Source organism: Parasteatoda tepidariorum, chromosome X1, assembly GCF_043381705.1.
Source record: "Parasteatoda tepidariorum isolate YZ-2023 chromosome X1, CAS_Ptep_4.0, whole genome shotgun sequence".
NCBI lineage: Eukaryota > Metazoa > Arthropoda > Arachnida > Araneae > Theridiidae > Parasteatoda > Parasteatoda tepidariorum.
In genome coordinates, this window is record NC_092214.1 from 40520114 (window position 1) to 40543928 (window position 23815).

Consider the following 23815-nt stretch of genomic DNA (forward strand, 5'->3'; position numbering starts at 1 on the left):
TTATGGGAACTTGGAGGTCTTTTTGACCTACCCAATTCAACATGCAATAATCAACATATACTACACAGGGAGGCTTCACAGTAGGGATCAAACTCACGACCTTTTGGGCATGAGCCCAATGCTCCTACCAACCTGGTTATCATGGCCATTTAGAATTAGATTAGTAAGCTGAAAATAATAAAAAGCTTTGAATTAGCATTTATGTTTGAAAACTTACCAGTTTTAATTTTGAAAATAAATACCTTATAACATTGGAAGAAAAATCTGTTTTAAAATGTTTCTTGATTTTTTTTCTTGTGATTTTCAGATCAAATTGTATTAAAAAAAAACTTTGAAGTTGTATCCCACTGTATCAAATTTTTTAAAATTTTATATTATTTTCATGTATATTAATCTTGAATTTGAAAATTCTTTGGTTTATTTTATAAAATATAATTAACATATAATTAACATATAATTTTATGATTATACAAAAATAAAATCTTTGTTAACAATATCTATTGAAAAATACCTTTGGCACACAACCTAAGAAATGTTTTGAGTATTCATATTTAACAACATTTGGTTATGAAAGCTAATATGTTGTTTGTAAATGTGAATATGATGTGTGATTTGTTGTATAATAAGATAATATGTAGTTTAATAACAATATTTTGAAAGTTCTCTATATATTTTCTATACTTTATGCAAAAAATTTATTTTCACTTATTTAAAAATGATTTATTAAATGACGTAGTTAATTTTAATACTTATACTTCAGCCTTTTGCTACTTCATTGATAAAAAAGAATTATTATTTCACTGTGAAAAATATTTAGGCTTCTATTGAGTACGTAAGAGCAATTATTTTAAATTTAAGGACACATTAGCAATTATTTTCGAGGTTAATTGAAGTGGAAACCCTAAGTTTCCTAACTCAATTTAGGGATGTACACCTTTTTCCAAGGTAATCACACCATCAAGTTACGGTGTAAAAGGTCATGAGTTCAAACCCAGCTGATGACAAAGAACAATTTTATCTGCATTAGGAAACGAACATGCAACTCCCTCATTCCTCAATCGATGTAAGAAATACTCTTTTTGCCTTGATTCGACGAATTGATTTAGCCTCAAATAATGTAAAGGACAAAACTTGATGTACCTTTTACATGCATAATATTAAGTTAAAGTAGCTGCATGTTTAATGAAAAAAAGTTACAAGTAGAGCAACATGCTGCAACCATTCATTTTAATCACACATTTAATTTATAGTTTCCAGATTCAAAATTAATTTAATTAACTTGAATTTTAAAAATTTATTTTTAATTTTTTTTATATTTCATTCATGGTAGTTGTAAAAAACATGAGAAAATGCTGTTTTGTTTTAAATAAATAAAGACCAAGACTAATCTACCTATGTATTATGTTATTGCATTCTACACTTAGCTGGTGTCATGTGATGTATTTTTTTAGTTAGTTTTTCTTTTAATAATTATTCGAAAGGCACATGGATGAAAAAAGTATCTCATTTCTTTGTGGAGAATATTTAGGCCATTATTTTTTATATTTAAGGCTACTATTGCAACTATTTTTAAGGATATTTGTAGCGGAAATTCCGAAGCAGCCTAACTAAATTTAAGGATGTACCGTGGGCACTAATTAATCTTTGATCTAAATATCGAATCTTAACCTTCTAGTACTCTATTTAAATGGTTCAAAGGGGAGACCTCAAATATGCTAATAAATTAGTGTGAGCCACGATGGCTCAGGGGATAGTGCGTTCGCCTTCTAATGAGGTGAACCGGGTTTGATTCCTAGTGGTGGCTGGTCAATAAGAATTCCGCATCCGGTTTGCACAGACGAGAAATATCCTTAGTGGTAGACGGATCAAGGGTTAGAGTTTCCTTGCTGTCAGGATAACTGTGGGATATTTTTGTGGTTTTCCTCTCCATGTAACGCAATAGCAGGTTAGTTCTATCAAAAAGTCCTCCACGAAGGTAAACTTTCTCCGAATACTGATCAAGAAGTTACCTCGTCTTCTGGATTGGGTTTAAAATTACAAGGGTGCGTAGTTGAACATTAGTAGTCGTAAACCAGAACACTTGGGGTTTGCTGTTCAACGACAGTTATAAAATTAATTCATGTAGACGATATTTTAAGTTTAGAAATCAGACAAAAAAGTACTTTCTCTGAATAAACATATCTTTTTTTTAAACAGATTCTGATTTCTGACCTCCAAAATATGGTCCCCATAATTTAGTCAGGAGTAGTGGTCCAAAATTTGGGCCCCTTAAATGCTAATTTCATCTTTTGCATGTTTCACTATATCTCAAAAACTTTTTTAAGTGAATTAAAAAAATTTTGCGTACAATTATACTATTCAATTATCCAAAAATAATTCCAAGCAAAATATAACTTTAAGTAAATATTTATTATTTTCTTTAATAATGGTTGAAAAAAATTTGTATAGCAAGATATATAATTTTTTGCATTATTTTAATGGGTGTAATTTTACATGGCAAAATAAAATTGAAATCACCCCCTCGAACCTTTACGATTAAATCCTAGAATATGAAGATACGATCATTAGATCAAAAGTTATTCAGGGTGGTCCATTTTTTATTTTGCACACTGTACACCCTTTTCCATGATAGTCACAGCTACAGGTTATTGTGAAAAAGGTGCTGGGTTTAAACCCAGCTGGTAACAAACAACAATTCTATCTGCATTAGAGAGAATGAACTTGCACCTCTCATTCCTCAACAGATGTCAGACTTTGACATCTGTTGACTCACTACTTTGCCTTGATTTGACAAATTGATTGAGCCTCAATAACGCCAAGGCCGAAACTAGAGATATCTTTTACGAGCACAAAATGAATTCAATTAGCTATACATTTAATAAAAAAATTACTAGTAGACCAATATTTTTAATGTCCACGAGAGCTTTGCGGGCATATTTTTATGTTCCGTGACTGGAACACTTTTTGCAGGTGAATTTTTGAGAGTGCTTTTATTTCTTCTTAAAAATAATCTTTAAACCACTGTTTTGATTACAAACTAAAGTACTATAATGTGTTACCGTATTTGCTTTTTTTTAGCTTGCTTTAAAAAAAAATGGAAATAACAAAATTTTGATATATTTTAGTTTAATATTGAGGCAAGGCAAAGACTTAAGTGGGCACCCTTTTATAATTTATTAGTAATAAAATTTAAGATAATCAGGGCACAAAATTAATTGCAGTCTATTGGTAAGACATTACTAAAATTTCACTGGAACCACCATAAAATAATTAGCAGTGATCTTCAACCAACAATCTTTGTAAAGGAATGGTATACTGTTCATATTTTGGTCTGCGTTTTTGTCATCAAAATTGTGACCTAACATGTTCTTTGTTATGTAATTTTTTATTTCAATTTATTAACGCTTTTTTTAAAAAAAAAATCTAATCGAGATACATAAACAGACCAGTGAAACTGTGTACAGGCTAATATCTTTCAGTTACTTGCTTTCAGAACCTATGATTAAATTTTTTAAATTTCTGTCTCTGAAGGAAATTTATGTTAGATGTTTTTAATTTTTTCTAGTATGAAAATTTGGAATTATCATTACAATTAAAATTATATAAATTTTTTTTTTCACTTAATAAACAGTATCCCTTTCAAAACACTTATCAAAATAAGTTTTTTACTTTTCAAATTACATATATTTAATAAAATATATTAAAAATTACATGTATTAATCCCATTTAGTGTGAGACTTATTGAATTTTAGCAGCAAAGTCATTATATTGTATATAACAAAGGTATTACACAGCAAATTTTTCACAATTTGCAACATAATTCGGGTTCATTAATAACAACACGCATACTTCATTATGCTAAGTCTTTCCTACAACTTTTTTAAAATGTTTTTGCATACAGTGTAAATGATGGAAAGTAATTTAATAGGTACTTCTCCTGTGCCACTGAAATACCAATGTTGCCACCAACTTGTAAACATGCCATGTGTCATACTGTCTCTGTTTCAGGGTGTTGATTGAGCTAAATGATAGAAATCATTATTTTTTATTGTAAGGTTTACCCTACAGTAATGGGACAATTTTGGGTATTTTTTTAAAAAAAATTTCATAAGACACAATAAGAGAATTGTTTTATAACTTCAAAGGTATTTAGATCATTCAATTACTCATCTTTATGAGTGAAGTTTAAAACTTCCAGACATTAAGAGGATCGGCAATAAACTACGAACAAAAAAAAAAGAGCACTTCTACGAATTTAAAGCAGTGCTATTATATTGCAAAAGGCATTTAAAAACATTTTCATAATTTTACTAATACTTGGTAACTTATAAAAAAAAGTCTTAATTTGAATATCTTTACACTTTAAGAAGTTTCTTGCAACTTTCTAAATAGCTTTTGTGCTTTTTAAGGAGAAGTCTAAATGATAATGGGTTTTCCAATAATTTTATTTCCACTAATTTAAAAAAACAATTCATGAAGAATTACCTTGTAATTATTTACTGCACAACAAGAATATAAGAAAAGAAAATGTGATATAAAAATTTCAAATAGGGGGATTGTTTTCCAACTACATTAAGCAGCCCATTTTATATATATTTATAGCATAATTTAAATTCCTTTTTGCATTCAACAAACTATTAACTAACAGGAAGAAAATTCTTAAATATTAAATATGTTTTTTAAACTAATTAGATAAGATATATTTTTTTTCACACACAATGTTTGAAATATAGAGGGGCCCTTTTACCTATAAGTATTGAGTCTCATCAAGCTTAAAACCAACCCTGGTTATCAGAGTTATATTTTGGGAAGCTGTGCTTAAACATAAGCTACTAAATTTAACATAAATTTTTGACAAAACTCTCTTGATACCCAATAAATTTTAAATGAAACAACCAAATGTCGTTAATTATTTGTTACAAGATGACATTTCCATCATTTTTTTTAAAACTTACTTTATTACAAATTTTGAAGTTCATTTATATGGCACAGACGTAACAATTCTATATCTTTCCTAATTTATTTTATATTATAAATCATATCACAGATGAATTTAATATTTTATATATTTATATAAACTTTTTTTTTTAAAATTCCTAACAAAACAGTAAAGAATAGTTTACAATAAATAAAAATATATGTTGAATACATACATAAATTTTAATGTATTTTTCACTAATATGTACAAATCGTTTCTTTTTCTTTCTTTATTTTTTATTTCACCGGCGAAAGCATTTCTTCATACTCTTCAATGTTTTAGCCATTAAAGGAGCTATTTTAGGTTCTGAAAAGAAAAATATTAAATTGTTGAAAATTGCACTTATTTTAATCAAATATCTTAATATAATTTTTTTGAAGATTAAAATCATAATTTAAAAACCTAATATCAATGTTATTAGTGGAATATTTATAGTAAATTATTAACTTGGAAGGAGATAGATTTTTTTTCTTCTCATTGCTTTAATTTTATACAATACAACATACAAATAAACAGTGCAAAACAAACATAGAATCCGTGCTAGGTTTAATATTTCATAACATCACTCAACTCAATTAGCCCATAAACTATTATGCTCAAATTTTAATATTACTAATAAAAATTGGATGTAACAGACCAAATCTAAAACCTATTATTTTTAGGTTTTTCTTTTTAAATAACTAAAAAAAGTTAATTGTAAGTAAAAAAAAAAGCTTTAAGAAAGCTAAATAAATATATATATATATATATATTGCTTTTACAGAGGTAATTGATACTTTCTAAATTAAAATTATAAAAGCCTAATATATGTTTTAGCAATTACACACGAACTTGAGAAGGAATCGCAATTGCTAAGTGATTTGATGTCATATGATAAAAAGCAATTGGTTTTACAAAATAAATTTACAAATTGTTACAATTAATTTCTTAATAGATATTTATTAAAAATTAATAGCTGCAATAAATGCATCTGCTTTTTTTTCTATATGCACATAAAAACTAAGAAAGAGGTTTGCTTAATTAGTTTGCCTTGCTTCTTAATTGAACTTTAAAACAAATTTTGATACCATGACAAAGTACTTAAATTATGAGTGAGTCATTGTAGTTAAGTCTTTTCCTTAATTTATTCGCACCATAATTTGAATCAGTAGAAGGAATGACATCTTATTCTATAAATAGGTTGAGAATAGATGTTTATTAAGAATCAAAATCTTATAAACTTAGTTATAATATAGAATATAAACAAATTGTCTTTGTTTCAAACATCTTATAAAATTTGTAGACTGATTTTTTGGAATGTAATCACCAGGAAAAAAATGGATGTACTGTTATAATAAAAAATAAACAATGGGCCATTATAGGTTATAAAAAATTAAGTTTTCATAAATGAGTAAAAACATTAACTTAGCCTTTAAAAATTCTACACACTCAAATAGGACTTTAAGTCCCAAAATATCTTGAAGTTTAAAGAATTTTTCTCACAATTATTTTCTTATACTAACTTATATAGGCAAAAGAGTTGTTTCTATTGCTGACAAGCAACTGGATTCAAAACTTAATTTAAAAAACAAAATGACTGGATTAAAATTAATGACTGGATGTGTATATTTAAAACATAAAACCTCAAATATTCTTTTCAGTTGTAATGAAAAAAAAAGAAAAAAGAGAAAGAATGCCAAATAAATTTCTTTTTGTTTAAAATAATTGTTCTCTCTAGAGTAAATATTGGTTATCATTGATTAGACAGTAGTAACTATGTTCATGATTTTATCTGCTCTTTAGACTGCGGATCAAATATTTTTCAGAGGTGAGATCAAATAAATTTTAATAATCATTTTACTATTTTTGAAGAATAGCTTGTCATTAGCTTTCTTGTATATTAGACTTTAAATAAAAGTGGGAAAGCTAGTTGGAAAATTTAAAACAATTATGTAGAAGTTTTTTTTTACTTAAAAAGGGTTTTCTTGCAATGCACTAATATATATTTTATAAAAAACTTTTTAATCAAAACTATATTAACTAGTATTTCTAAGGCAACTTTTTATATGTCTTGAGGATATATCAGTTAACTACTTTTTAGAATACCAATACCTAAACAAATCTATACTTGGTCTCATTCACCAAAACTTTGGAGGCTAGTGTTATGCTTACTCATTGGTTTGGCTTCAGCTCGTGGACGACTAGTTGATGCAGCTGAATTTGCTGAGTTAATAGATGGAGCTGTTGGTCTAGGGCAATCTTTTGTAGCAGGGCCAGCCTTGACAGTATGATTTGTTGGTAAAGCAGTTCCATGCTTTGCTTGCCTACGTGCAACGTCGCGAGGAGGTTTAACTACAGAATCAACATATGCCAGTTTAGCCTTTCGAGCTAAAACAAAGAATAATAGAAAATTAATAAAAAATAATCTGATTAAATATATTAATTTCTAATTCTAAATTTTTATATTTTATTAAATGTTTCAAAAATTTTTGTTTATAGCTTCATACATATTGGAGTAAGTCTTAAGTATTTTCTAGTAGTTGTGGTAACACATAATTAAGTTTGAAAATAATTTTTTAACTATATAGACCTATATGTGTTATTTAAATAAGGTCAGTGCATATTTTATTGATTAAAAATTAAATCAAATAACTAAAGTTTTAAATTAAAAAATAAGTTTTGAAACAATTTAGTCTATTTAAAGAAGATGTAATTATGTAATTTTTGTGTGTGTTCTTACACAATAGAATTTGCATTTGAAAATTAATATCAAATCAAAGGTATTTTTCAGAAAGTTAATCTTGTCTTCCCATTTCAAAATTAAAATAAGGTTTTCAATTCAACATAATTTAAAATGAAATATTTAATAGATATAGAATTAAATTGAAAGAAATGCACTGTGGCCGTCTTTTCAGCATTCTTTCAAAGGGAAAGAACTTTGAACTCAGTCAAATCTTTGGAAACCATTTCAAGAAATACACCAAAAATTTTTTTTACACAATAAAAATTTTATAAGATATGTGTTGTTGACACACTAACAGAATGAAAGACATACAATATAATAGATAATTAAATGCACATAACTGCAAAGATTCAAAAAGTTTTTAAGTAATTACGAATTATTTTAAAATAGCAGAAAATCAGTTAATGCAGATTGGAAATATTTAATTTTTAAAACTCAACACACATTTTAAGCCACTGACTTCAGATATTAGATTTTCAGATTAGCTTTACTAACTTTTATCTTAGATTTTTTTCTATAAATTTAACTTTAAAAAGCATAACTTTATTCAAAGTAGTTTGTATTTATTACATTATTTTGATAATATAACATGCATTTTTTAATTGATAATATAATATGCATAATTACATTACCTACTTTAATCAGAGCTTAATATGATGTTATTCTAATCAAGATATTTTATCTTTCTTATTATTTGTGCAAATCACAAACCCTTTTTATTTTATCGTGTACTGAAATATTGAAGGTACACAAAAAAAGGCAAAGATTGTAAAAAGTAAACAGATAAAGAACATATCTTTTCAACAGAAACATACTTAAAGATTCTTGGAAATCTCTGTTTTTACCTAATTTTAGTAATATATGAACAAAAACTATATTTGTTCTGAACTATCACACTTAATAAGTTTACAAAACTCTTCCAGCTTGTGGGAAGAAGTTAGTTATTTGTTAGCTAGTAACAGAAAAGGCTATCTGTATAATGTCATTTAGCAGATGAACTAACTACAACTGTCAACGGCTATCATATTGATATTTTTAATGTTTTCTTTTATGTTGAAAGTCATTGTGAAGTTATTAATAAAAGCAACATTCATGCAATATAATTTTGAAAAGATACTGAAATACAGCAAATAGCATAGAATTATTAAGTTCGATTTTTTAGAAATTTTTATTAGATTTTTTCGATTCTTTAGAAATTAAAATTTTTCAGAAGTTATCCATAAAAACTAAAAAAAATTTTTATTGGAGCAATAGCACCGAAAATTTGAGAACATAATTTTTGAATAACTTAAAATAAAAATACTGACTGTCGTATATATATATATGTATATCAGGGGTCTGTGAAAGGTCCGTTTTTGTAAAATTATGAAAAAATTACTCATAATTCGTGAATATAAAATAAACGTTAAGTCACATTCTTTCAACAAGGGTCCGGCTTTTGTGAATTTGTGCAAATAGGGTCCTGTTATTGCAAAAAACTTTTTCAAGGAGTTTTTAAATTGTAAAGACATACAAGATTATGCTCAACACTGTAAAATTATAATTTAAAAAAGTTAAATTTTAAAAAATAAACAGCATGCTACTATATTTGAGATGCAACATAAAAATATTTGGTATTTAGCATTATACTGCTGAACGCCGAATATTTATTTCAGATGAATAAAGGAAGGGTCTGCTGAAGACAAAATCTTCCTTCGCCCCTCCCCCCGCCCTTCCGGGGAAGGGTTTATTCGATAAACAAAACAATGATGAAGATAAACAAATTTGTGAAGGGTCTGATTAAAATATAAATCATTTTGTGAAGGGTCTGTTTTCAAGTTAAAATATTTTGTGATGGGTCCATTTTTATGAAAAGATATTTCGTGAAGGGTCCGTTAATGGACCCAAATTTCTTCTAAACAGACCCCTGTATACATATTTTATAACTCAGAATAATAATTAGAAATATTTGTAGTTACATTTTACAGCATTCTTTGCTCAAAACAATTTCTTAAGAACACTGAGCAAAATAGAAATACTGTTCAATTTTCAACTTATCTACTCTTAGCAATTAAAGTCAAAATTTTTATTTATATTGAAAATAATAATGGTTCTGAAACATTATAATTTATATTGGAAATTATAATGGTTCTGAAACATTATACTAAAAATATTACTTGCAAGCAACCAATTTCTTACTTGGATTAGAATTAGCAATCAAGGCAGAAATATTTGCAGTTACACTTCTCAATCGCTGTTCACGTTCATCATGCGAGCGCTATTTGAAGAAAGAAGCATAAGTAAAAGGGATTTTGAATTCCAGAAGTTTGATATCACAAAAAGATAAACAAATACACATAGTTTAAGGAGAGAAATAAAACTATATCACTGCAATAAAACTAAATCGCTGCTTTAAATTAATAATATTTAAAATAGTCCTAAATTTCATAATGCATAGTTAATTACAATTTGATTACTATAGAAGAACCATTGTTATAAATACAAGAAACAAAATAGTACAATTACAAACAGAAACTAAAAGAAGTGGGGAAAAAAACACATTTTGGAACATAATTAAATGTAGAAAAGCGACAAAAAGGGCAACTGGGAAAACTTGGTAGCAGTCTGGCTTAAGGAACTTATACTGCTTATGTCTATTACATGAGAATTTTGTACTGGATACAATCTTTATAGGTTATCAAGAATTTCCTTATCAAAATATTAAATTGTTTGTTGCTCTTTTTTAACTATTCGACTAATTTATTTTAGACTTTAATAATAAAATTTAATCAGATAACCAGAATAAAAATTATGTCAAAATTACGTATATTTTGAAATTTTTTTCTTTTATAATTAACATGTCTTGAACATTCCAAAGAAATCCATTCCTGATGTGTAATTTTTATGTAATCAATGCATGCAAGTGAAGGGAAATATAAAAATTGCAAAAAGTAAATTTTTCATTTTTGTCTCAGCTAATTGCTAATTCATATTTTTATTATTTAAAATTGTAGCATCTAAAAAAACAATTTTGCAAAACATAAGACAAAAAATGAAATTAACATGTGTCTTGATTTATTAAGAAAACCAGTAATAGAGCAGATTTAATATCAATATAAAATAAAAACTTTAACATATACCCAATATAATTCTCGCCAAGTTTCATTTTCTTGAGGTTTTGCTGTGCGATAGTCCCTTTTACAATGAACTTCCCATAGTTCATTAGTATCTTCTAATAAGTACTAGAATAAAAATTCAAGATTAACATTAAACATGCTTATTGTAAATTATAACTATTGAAAATCAAGTTCCACCTATATGAAATATGCCCTTTCTTTACTTCAAATTAAATAGATATATAGTAAATTAATTCACAAATAACATTTTGCAGCAATCGCAATAACAGCATATATTAATTCATACAAATTGTAAATTTTTTTATGTCAATTCCTAACTGTATCACTTTTGTGGAGGTATAATGCTAGTTTTACATTACAATGGATACTCATTAATCCATGATTTAATATCTAGTTTTTGTCAATACTATTAAGAATAGACCAAAAATAACGTAAAAATAAATTAAACTTAATGAAGTCCATTTAAGCTTAAAATTTTTTCATGTCCAATTTTTAATTGACAAAAACTATTAAAAAAGTTTGATTTAATTTTTCGATATCATCAAAAAGCATGTTTACAACAATGCAAAGAAAGAATTGTTATCTATATATATATTTTTTAATTTCTGTTTCTATGCACATATCCAAATTTAAGTGAAGTAAAAAACATTTTCAAAAGGTCTAGAAATGAAATTAGAGCACAACAACGCCTTTAAACAATAAATCTTAAAATGGAATTACTGAAGATTTTCTAAATTTTTTGAAGCACTACTTGTATTTTATCTAAAATAAGTAGAGCTCTTTTGTTTGTGAATTCAATATATAGAAATAGCATATTCAACTGAAGTTTTTCAATTTCTGCTCAATATGTGTTTGAATGTGCAACACTATAATTAAGTTAAATTTTTGTAAAGATTAATTAAAATCTGAAAAAATTCTTCAAATATGACAACTTAAATGTGATAGCACGAACAAAACTTTTGGTCTATTGGTAGTTCAATTTACCATTAGTCTCAAATTATAATTTAAAAACAATAACAATTGTTAATCATTTCAATTAATATATATATTAGGTAATTATAGATCTTCTAAATTCTCATAATTTTTTAGAAAAGTAATGTAAACAATAGAGAGATAATTAGATATTTTTTAAATGTGAAACACAGATATCTCAAGTGAATAATTCTTACAGGATTAAAATCTTCAATTCTGTATAACTGTGATGGAGTGCATCTTTGAAGCATTGATTCTAAGAGGAAATAAGGGATCTCACCCATATATTCAATGTCTAAAAATTAAAAAAAATAAATAAATGAAGCATTTATTATAACAACATCAATATAATTATCACAACTTGTGAAAAAAGCAGGTTATTACAAAAGGCTTTATTTCTGTTTATATTCTCTTTAAAAACATAGGAAAAAATGGCCTATTTAATTAAGTATGTTGAGACTTCATAAGATAATTTATTTTTCAACATAAATTTGTATAGAGAGAGTACTGGTTAGAATGTAACAAAGAATAAAATCCTTTTAAACAAAGGGTAGATATTTGGTACTGCTCAACAAACACATCCAAATATTAGTAAAAACAAAAATGTTATCGATGTATCTTAATTTTATTCAGAAGAAAGTATTCATTGGCTTTTTTCTTTCATTAATATATACTTAAAAAGTTATGATTAATAATAAAAATATAGGAAGTACAAAGAGAAAGATAGTAAACATTTTGAAAAAAATGAGTACTATCCTACATCAATTCAATGTTATAGGAGCGGTGGTAAGTTACTAGAAAAAATAGGTTTATTATAGTGGGTTTCTGAAGTTTCTACTAATTTCAACTGTTTACTGCTTTCCGAGATATTTTCTGCCAGTTCCTTCTAATTTGATTTTTATGATCATTGCCATTCCATAGTCTTTAAATTGCAATCTTTAACTGCTAAATAAAAGAGAAATTTGATCTAATTGTTCCTAAAAACAGTCCACACGTAAAATTACTTTTCAAATAATTAATTTACTAGCATTAGATTTACACATTAACTAAAGGATATTGCAGTTGTAACTAAGTAAATTGATGTGCCAACATACTTTCATGCTGAATAGTATTCAGTTTCTAAAATAGGATTGAGAAACTTACCATCAATATTTTCTATAAGAACCCTTGTGCAGCATTCAAACAAAGTTGGTACCGCTGCATGAAAAAAATGATAATATAATGATTAGATAATAATGATGGCATAAATAAATGATTTTTAACATCTCATATTTAAAGCAAGTAAATACTGAAATATACTTTAATTACATAGTTCAAAAGAGAAATTTCAATGTACAAAAAAATTTGAATAAATAAAATATCAATATGAGAAACTCTAATGAGTTTCAGCAAGAATCAGGTAAGCAATTTTTTCCTTTTTAAAATTGAATTCTGGTAGAAATTAATATTAATTCAACAGGCATTTTAATATAACAGATTTATATATCTAAGATTATAAGAAGCTCTGAAATTAAAAAAAATGGAAATTTGCTAATTATTAACTCTATTGTTATTAAACACGTTGCAAGTCTCATTTCAACCAGCAGTCTTACCCACACAGGAAAACTATTAGATTGAGAAATGGTGGATAGTGGAGAAATATTCTCCCAGATTTGACCATTTTAAAAACTGTCAGAAGGTTGAAGAAAGGCAAAGAGGATTTAATTAAAAATTATTTTGAATTATCATTATGAAAATTCTAGAATATCCACAAAAAATCTAATAAAGTTTAAAATAAGCAATGATAAAATATTTATGTTGGAAAATTATACGTGTACAGGGAGAAATAAAGGAATTACACTTATAACTTCTCAGCTAATGATCATATTTTCACATTACTAAGCAGTAATTTTGATGGTTCAAGAGATTCACCTTTAACAAGCAAATTAAGTTGCACAAAATCAGATTCCCTCAAATGAAAATAACTTCCTCCCAATAAATAAGTTAGAAGAGTAGCTAAAAGTTTGAACTGCTACAGGTATATTTTTATTATTATTTATTTATTGCATTTTTTCCTACATTTTTAAAACAAATAAAAAATTTGAATAAATAAATGGTTCAAGAGATTCACCTTTAACAAGCAAATTAAGTTGCACAAAATCAGATTCCCTCAAATGAAAATAACTTCCTCCCAATAAATAAGTTAGAAGAGTAGCTAAAAGTTTGAACTGCTACAGGTATATTTTTATTATTATTTATCTATTGCATTTTTTCCTACATTTTTAAAACAAATATCCTAATTTGTAAACTGTTTGCTCACAATTTTAAATATGAGAAAAATTTTTAAAATTAAGTTCATGAAATCAAAAATTTTAAATTAAAAATATACAACTATTTTGAACTCGCTTCTTTGATGACATCTTTGTTAGACATAAATCTTTGTGATTAAAATTTTGCTAATAACTTAAATGACATCTTATTCAATCATTTAAGTTATAAATAAAAATTTTAACAAACATAAAATTTAAATCATGTCATACTATATAATTTTAACGATCAAAACTCAAAATGCAACTAAACCTGATTAAATGGTTTCTAGAAAGAAAAATTCAAAAGTTGTATTATAGATTTTAATGTCTCCAGAACTATTCATCCAATTTTTCTGAATTTCGACATTTAGCACATCTTAAAATTCTGCAAAAATTTTTCATCTTCCAATATCAGTTTCTTTTTATAATACTAACAATTTAAATAATTATATATTTTTAAAATAAAAATTTACATAGAACTCTTTTTGGAGAAAAGTTAACAAATGTATAAAAAATAATTTAGAGTAAAATTAACATTAAAGGGTCAGAATCTTTGGCTTTCCAAATGAACTATTATGACCATATATGTAATTACATTTTGATTTTTGAAGATTCAAAATTTGAGTCCATAAAAAAATAGTATATTCATTCAGAAGAATTACATTCTTTTCTTTCGCTGATTCTGTAATTTAAATTATTGTCTGAACTAATTAATTTGCTTATAAAGATAGACTCTTGTTCCTGTTTGAGAAACATTTCTCTGTTAAATAATAAAGAAAAGGAAGTTTGTTTTGTGGGAAAAAACGAGACCCTAACTTTAAACTGAGTTCTGGGCAATGAATTATAACAGGGTTCCCACTACTTATAAAAAATAAATGAATGGTAGCTAAGATTTTTGAGAACTACTGAAAAATGCCTAAATTTATCTTTCATTAATGAATTACGAAATTATTCTAGAATTATTTTTTGCACCCATATGTATTTCCGTTAGATTAAATATTATTTTTTGATAGCTTAAAACATCTAGATATATGTCACTTTTGTTATAACTTTAAAAACTTTTCAGACAGTGGGAACCCTGTATAAGGTCAGTGAATTAAATTGATAACCATCATTACAATACATAAAAATAAATTTATTAAAATATAAAATCAACTCAATTGAAAGTTTTAGATACTTTACCTGTTAAATAGTTACTCTTATTTTTTCTTCCAGAATATACTGCAGTTTTTTCCTTGCGGGAAGACGTAAATTTTATGGCATCTTCATTAGACATGTTTTCTATGAAATAGAATTAAGAAATATTAGAAAAAAAGGATTCTTATTTAAAGTTCAAGAAATTCAGCACATTCTATACCTTTCACTTTAAAAGAAGAAAAAAACAGAAAAAGATATGAGGCTTAAGAATTATTTATTTTTATACTTTGAATACTGTTTTTCATTAAAAAAAATTTACATTTCAGAGAAAGCACAAATTTTTATCAAATAGTTAAATGCATATTATTTTATTTGCTTATTCTATTTTTGTTTTTAGATAAGTATGAAGTTTGTATTATATCTTAAATTCAAAATTACTGTTTTAACAATAAGTATGAGTTGCTGGAGGTCTAGTTATACTTAATAAAGTAAACAGATCTTAAGATTTTCCTCTTTTGAATTTCAGAATTTAAAAGATGAATTTTAAAATTTTTCTCGAATATTTTTGTTATTTTGGACAATAAATAAATACTTCTAGGCCTATTGCATGCCTGTGACAAAATTTGAGTTAAGAGAATTTAGAAGAAATACTGAATTAGCATAAATATGTGAATCTGTCAACACATTTTTAAATATGAGTTTTCATCTCTGTATAACAATTTTTTTTACACCAAGCAAAAACTATAAAAAATTAGAAAAGTTCTAATTTTGAAATTATGATTTGTATATCAAGCTTAAGGTTGAGATTTCATTTTTAAAAAGAAATAAAACATTTTCCAAAAGTAACAAGAATTTAATGTTACCTCGTTTCTTTATGGGACTGAAATCATAGTTTCGTTGTGGAAGAGGCCTATAATTTGGTTGTGTCTGTGGTAATGTAGATGCTATATCAACACATTTTTCTGGTGATGTCTGCAAAGAAATATTTAGTTCATATATGTGTGGCACCATAAGTAAATTGTTACCAATTTATGAAATATTTTATTTTCAAAAAGGTTTTTAAAAAAATTTACAATATCATAACTTAAAGAGTCACTCATTTCATACCTGATAGAGAATAAAACTCTGTTCATCAAGGGAAGCCTCCTCGATAATTGAGAAACAAATGAAATACAGAGTTTCAGACACAACTCAAGTAGTTTCCACAGTTTAGTAAAATATATTCTGTCATTGCAATGTTTAATATAGCTACTATTACTGTTAATCGAATTAACAGAGCAAACATGTTGAGTTGGATAGAGTGGAAGTCAAAACCTGCATTATTTTTCTGGTATTACTTAATTCTATCATTACTGACTATTACTTCATTCTGTCAAAATATTAAAATCAATAAAAAGTGTGCAAGTTTTAGAAACTATTTTTTGCTTGACAGCTTGAATATTTTAAGTAAAAACTTAAATCTTTTGTTAATAGTGTAAAATTACAAGTATCCTTGAATTAAGTGTATTAAAATTGCTTTCCTCTCATATGAGAACTTAAACCACATATTAAAAAAATCTTATTTTTCAAATTTTTGAAAATAATCTCTCAGTCAAAAAATATGCAGATTAGAAACAAAAAGTAATCTGCGTTATATTTGTTTTTATTACAAAAATTAATGCACTGTAAATTGTTTTTGATTAAAAATTATTACAAAAAGAAAAAACAATCCCGCAATTTTTATGATGATGTATTTCTAGCTTGAACCTTTTCTAACCAATTGTTTTAAATTTAAATGTTTGATGAGGCTTAAAATTAGAATAAATTTTTATTTGTCTTAGAAAAAGAAAACCATAGATACTTACATATTTTACTGCTGTTTCTTCGGGTACTTTCAAATCATTCTTTTCTTTTTCACTGGGAATGGGTGAAGAGTAACTGTCCTTTGAATTTTTCACTTTACTACTATGTTCAATATCCTTAGAAATTTCTTTTACTTTTTTTGACAAAGAACTAGAAACAAGTTTTGAATTTTTCTTTTTCTTTAAGGGCACAATATCATTAAAACTTAAGCAGTCTTCGAATGTGGCTTCTGAAGAAGTAAATTCCTCAGTTGATAACATTTTTAAGCTTTTTTTAACAGTTTTTTTGGTCTTAGATTTATTATTTGTTCTTTCCTCTTTAGCTCTTTCACTAGAGGAACTCTTTTTACTTGATTCACCATCTTTCACAAGTTTTTTCTTAGAAAGCTTTTCAAAATCACTAGAACTTTTCAAATCTTTATTTGAATGTGTCCTTGATTCACTACTTGGTTTATAGGAATCAGTTTCAGAGGTTCTAGACTTTTTAGGAGAAGATTCAAAGGAGGAAGAAGAATCACTGTTATGAGCATTCTCAAAATTGTTGGAAGCAGGAACTTCTTGCTCATTATTTGAAAATGCATTAGCATACTCAGAATCAGAATCATCATCTTCATCATAAAGGTTTTTCTGTAGAAAGCTAGAAGAGTGTTTTGATGAAATTTTTTCACTTTTAGAAGGAGAACTTAATTTATTTTTATTTGTATTCTTTTTACTAGAATGACTTTCCCCATTATGTTTGATGGAATGTTTAGAATGCTCAACTTTGTAATTTATTTTCATATCTTTTTCCTTAGCATGCTTTTTCTTTAATTCGTGTTCCAGTTCTTCATTTGAAGGTCTTTTTGTTGAATGTTTCTCTTTATAATGCTTCTCTTCCTTAGAAAGCATTTTTAACTTTTCCTTTGAATGCTCAGAATTGCTATGTCTGTTTTCAGAATGTAGATCTTTACTATGTTTTTCTTTTTTAAGATATTTCTCTTCATTATGCTTTTCAGATTTTTTAGTTTCTTTTTCAGACTTGTGATGTGATTTGGAACTAGAGTGATGTAGCATCGCTTTTGGGTGATCGTTTTCTTTCAAAGAAGATGGGTCACTTGATTTCTGCGAGTTGGCTACAACATCTCTCCATTTATTCAACACAGAAGAAGCTTTTGAGCCAATATTTCCAGGCTTTTTTGCCATAACTCTCATAATTTTACCTGCTCCAGTACCCTTAAAAACAAAGTTTAAAAATTATTAAATTCTCACAGAACTTAATGAGTTTGACATATAGATGTTATAAAACTTTAATAACGATATTATTAACATACTATCTACATGAAGGAAGCTATTATGTTTCATTAACATTAATCACCTAGTTAAGTTCAATCTTTTTATTTTACTTTTTATTAACTTTCACTAACTACATATGTTTATTTATCTCAATCTGTAACGAGTAGGTAGTTTATGGTGAATAAGAATTGTGTTATTTTTAATTCCAGGGATAAGTGAAGGTAAGAGGTAAGCCACAAAACATTTGATTCAAAATATTTGACCAAAAAAACTTATATTTTTATGTACTTTTTTACCACACAAGTATTTATCTCTTAATCACTTTCAAAAGCAGTAATTTAGTGCCACAAAACAAATTTCTTTATGTATAATGATAAACAAAATTTTTAAAACACTTTTTCTGCTTCAACAATCAATGCGCTTGAATATATACTTAAGATTTACCATTCAAAATCTTATTTTTATATCCTATTATTTAATAATCACTTTACTCCCTGAACATTAGAAATATGTTTTAAGATAATTAGGCAAAGATAATTAAATTTAAATAAATGTTAATATATTCTGTAACTTATTGTTTGCCTTGCAGACCACAAAACTAGCTAAGTTTATGGGATATATCCTTATATTTCTAATTTAAATTGGAAAAAAAAAATAGAAATTTTATCTAATCCTATCTTATCCTATTCACTTGATTTTTGAATTAAAAATATTAATAACTTTTTTCTTATTATATTCTTTGATAACTTCTGGTTCATACACATAATAGTACATGTAAAATTTAGCAGTAATTAATTTAAACAGTTTTAAATATATATGTTTAATATTTGATGTAAATATTAAATCTAAGCATACATTCAAAAACACTTGGAACAATAAGTAATCATGGATTTGGTATCAAAATTACATTATCGTCATGTTAATGTTCAGCAACATTCTCAAACACCAATTAAGAAATTCATTAAATATGATACAGAAATATTTTTTTAAACAATTATTACCTGAAGCAATTCTATTGTTATTGGAATTTTAGACATCTTGTGTATGATTCGTAGAATCTGTAAGAAAATAATGAAATATTATTACACTATTGAAACTGTTATAACATATTTATATATTAAAATAAAAGCAAAGATTTAAAATAATAAGTTTATCATTTATTAAGTAAAACTTATCTATTTTGAATACATTTTTTTGAGTTCTCTTGTAAGAAAGAAAGTCAAAATTCAGCACATTTTAGAGGCTCTAAATTAATGTTAAAGTGAGAGAAAAAAAAGTTATCAAAATCTGACAAATCATCAACTTTATTTTTCTAATCTCAAATTAATTGGACAAAAAAAGATCATTTGATGCTAATTTTACTTTGTTTAATCAGGTTTTATAACAAAGATCTAGAGGCAGGATAAGGTATGTGTTTAATTCAATTATAATGAAGACCAAGATAATTTTATAAATTCCGTAAAACTTTTATTTTCATTTCTAACAGATAACTGTTACAAATCAGTGAGCTCTTTATTTTGGATTCAGCTTAAAATGCCCTTTTAAGAAATTGAATATAGTTTGAAATGCATGGAAATAGCTCAAAATGCCAATTCACGAAAATAGACACAGCTTTAAATATGTATTTAAGAGCATGAACACAAGATAAAATGTATCTTTCTAGTAGTGTTAAACTTAAATTTTAACAACTGAAACTGGGATTTCTCTTACTTTTTTAAACACTAAATAAACATAGGCATTACAGAGCAAAGACCCAGAATCTGAATGACTGCGCTGCAAATGGAGTATTTTAAATGATCTTCTTCATATTCAGATCTCTAAGAATAAAGTGATATTTGAAAAACTAAATTTCTACAAGCATTAACAAATATTTAAAACCATTATTATAAATTTATAGAAACTGTGGCAACCATTTAAAAGGAACTGCAGACCTTTAAAGTCTTTTGAAAAAAGAGACTAAATTAAAAATACTGTATTAAGTAATTCATACAAATGGAGGACTTAGCACAATGCAAATTTATTTTGATTTACTAGTTAATTTAAAAATAAAATATTTATAAGGAGTAGTTTGAAAAACAGAATCAAACAATCAGTCAATTTTCCTGAACGCGCATTTTAAAGTATGCTTAAATAAAAAAGCTCTTCAAAGAGATTTATAGTAGGGAACCGATTATCCGGAACGATCGGGACCATCGCTATTCCGGATAACTGATTTTTCCGGTTTTCTGAATCGCTACAAAAAGCCGTTTTCTTATTGTTAAACCCAACTAAAAAAATATATGTATTGGGAAATAATCTTAAAAAGAAGAAAAAACGATGAAGTAATACACTAATGATTATTTCCAAAATGATGGTGAGGTAAACATCTTTCAAAAAAGAAAGAAAAATCCTAAAATCTTATGAGGAAAAAAACATTTTTTTTAGAAAAATGGCGGGAAAATTTATCGAATTTCGTTCCGGTTTTTGGTTTTCCGGTTTTCTGACTTCCGGATAATGGGTTCTGTACTGTATTTGCAAAAGTCTTATATATATTTTAAATAATAGATGCATTTATATTATGCAAAAGATACTCTTTAATATGATTAATAAAAATTGTACTGGATATTTCAACAAATGCAATAAAATATTTAAACTTAAAAATATATCAAAAGAAAAACATATTGGACAAAAATAGATTAATAATTTAAAAGTAATAAGCAAAAAGTCTTACTAAAAAAATCATAAAGGTTTTGAAACTCTTTAAAGAAAGATACACATGCTTTTTTTTTCATACATATACATGCGCTACAAAGACAATATGAGAGATGATTTTTTATTCTTACTGTTATGCAGCATAAGCTATCATTTGGTCTCAACTTGGGAATCCCTCAAGTGCCGTTAAAACCAATTACATATTTTAATTTAGTGTTAAAATACCATGAAATTCGAGCAATTTGCTTGTTAGTGGTGGAAGCTAGTGCCTAGATGTTAAACTGTGTGTTGTTTTGATAATGTTCGATTTTTTTTTTGTCAATTTTTCAACATCACTGATACAAGATTGAGAACATCTAAGCCATTTGAAAACATTGCTAACGTTGTGAATGAAATTTTTTTTTAAATTTTTGTTAATGGGTCATTCTCAAAATTGACAATAATTCTTGTCACCAGATACTTGTAATTAAAGTTTTTAATATTAATTGAAATGGGCTATAAACCTTAATAAAACTTATAGAACACATTTCAATTGCAAATTTAATAAAAGATATTAAATATGTTAAGATTGTTAAATTCAACCTGTCACGTCTACACATCATAAAATTAATATTAGGTAAATTTAATTATATTCTTAGTAAATAGAATTGATATCTCAAAGTTATGCAATCTCCCCACTCTCTACACTTTCCCCTTCTCCGCTCCAAATATTACGGCAATTCTTTCCTCCCCCCATGGCGGTAGATTTCATTAAGTTGGAATATACTGGAGTGGGGAAAAATTTTCACGGAAAACATGGTAATGGATATGGGGAAAGTGAAGCGGGTGGAGAAATCAAGTAACCTTAGAAAGCCTATTCTATTTACGAAGAATATAATTAATTACTACTATTTGTATAGTTTCAAATATTCAAGATTTATTTACCAATTTCGAGAATTCAGTCTTAAACGTATCAGCGCAGTATAGAAAATCATGTTTTCGTTACGTCTGTGGGTACAATCCACAGACGCGATACTGTGTTCACTTTCCGATTACCTAGAGCCCTCACATCTTGATTGAAGGGCGAATGAGAATACAAGTTTTAACAGTTTCCTAACCACTTCAAACGAATTTTAACGTTATCTTTTTCGAAAATAGAATTTATTCTCAATTTATCAATTTTCTGACTAGCTAGAGAGCTTTAATATCAACTGGAGTTCTGAGTATGCTGACAATATTAGTTTAAATAATTTCTTTACCGTTACTAGCAGAATTCATTTCCATATAGAATTAATCGTCAATCGATATTTTCGACAAATTAACACGCATTTGAGCTAAAATGTTTAATTTCTTCACAGCTAGAAAGTTAACATTTAAACAGGAGCTCTGTATCTGATAACAAAACAAGTTACATTTGTTTCCATAATGTTGCAATCAAAATTCTCAATTTTATCACTAATCGACGTTTAAAACATATTCCAATTTAAACAAATTAACACACACAAAACGATAATGATACAAGTTTTTTTGTTATATTTGTGAAAAAATTGAATTATTTTTTGCTCCTTAGTGCATAAAATTATTATTTAATTTCATTACCAATTATTTCCCATCATTGAATACTTAAAAATTTAAACAATGATTATTTGTGCCATTTTCAAAAAAACTATGTACAATATTTATTATTTTACAAATTCTTCCTAAATCAATAAATTATTATAAGGAAAACTTTCGATCTAATGACACACTTATAACACTCAATATTTTATGCCAGTGTAAATGGTGATCACGCCTGGTGCACATCATTTATGTGTTAAACAAACTTAACTAATTTGAGTATAAGATCGAATCTACTATAACAATGTCATTAAATAAATTCAGATCTCTCTCAAGAGAATTTTAAATCAAATGTCTGTCAAATCATATATATATGTCTGTCATGTTAAAAGAATGATATTTTTAATCTAATCCACAAATAGTGCTTGCATCTAACGCGCAAACGTTTGAAACCTTTCCCACAAGAAAGTAATAATATTGATCTAATTATCTCAAAAAAATGTGATGATGTGGCTTTAGTAGCTTGGGAAATTGATCAGTCCCACGCTACTGAGACTTATTAATATTTAAATATATTGTCCAGAAAGATATAAAAACCCTCTTTCCAAGGTCAAATGTGCTACTCTCTACCTATCCACCAGCATGTAAGGTTGTCATTCTGGGGCTCTGGCCCTTACTTTAAAAAAATTATATTATGATTCCTGCATTTTCCTGTATCTTTTTCAAGAAGCACCGGCCACACTACGAACTTACAATGTTTATGCTTTCAAAGCGTAATATATATGTATGTATATACAGGAGTGATTGTGAGCCCAAGTCAAAATTACGGAAAATTTCTTGAGTAAAAAAAAAGTTTAAATCGAAAAATTAGAAAAAAATTTAAACAAGGTTTTTTCCTTTTTCTCAATATTTCTTAGTTTACTTAAAATATATTTAAAATTTTACACATACCTATGATGACTTGGAGAAGTAACTGAAATTTACAAATGTCTTTCTTTCTTGAGCTTATGATTATAATAACTATTTACTGATAAAAAATGAATATTAATCTTGAATATAAGCTTATAAAGTAGCTCTCCTTACAAACAAAATAAACTGCGTTTTTAAGTTCCACCCTTGAAAATTTGATTTCCGAAAACTTTTGTGATTAATGATTTTTTGAGACATCTGAACCTTCAATCTCCGGAAACTTCCGGATCACGGTTAGAGAAATATCCGGAAATCCGGATTTTTTCCGGAGCAAAATCAGCCCTGCTTAAGTT

General features: G+C 26.6%; 1 protein-coding gene across 3 annotated transcripts in view; it reads right to left on the minus strand.

Annotated features, from left to right (window-relative positions):
• LOC107439175 (transcription elongation factor B polypeptide 3) overlaps positions 1 to 23815 on the minus strand; it is a 38997-nt gene that overhangs the window by 4433 nt on the left and 10749 nt on the right. Inside the window, exons 2-12 of one of the 3 annotated variants that reach the window (XM_071187360.1) lie at positions 20037 to 20143; positions 19328 to 19384; positions 17058 to 18266; positions 16077 to 16185; positions 15259 to 15357; positions 12932 to 12985; positions 11986 to 12083; positions 10820 to 10921; positions 9879 to 9957; positions 7130 to 7345; positions 5142 to 5284 (exon numbers count right to left, since the gene is read on the minus strand). In XM_071187360.1, the coding sequence (XP_071043461.1) occupies positions 5220 to 5284; positions 7130 to 7345; positions 9879 to 9957; positions 10820 to 10921; positions 11986 to 12083; positions 12932 to 12985; positions 15259 to 15357; positions 16077 to 16185; positions 17058 to 18266; positions 19328 to 19363 (2067 nt within the window). In that variant the 5' untranslated portion in view covers positions 19364 to 19384; positions 20037 to 20143 and the 3' untranslated portion in view covers positions 5142 to 5219. Of the gene's footprint in view, positions 1 to 5141; positions 5285 to 7129; positions 7346 to 9878; positions 9958 to 10819; positions 10922 to 11985; positions 12084 to 12931; positions 12986 to 15258; positions 15358 to 16076; positions 16186 to 17057; positions 18267 to 19327; positions 19385 to 20036; positions 20144 to 23815 lie in introns of those variants that run through there. The other 2 variants (XR_011638165.1, XM_016051663.3) reach the window with 2 other exon arrangements.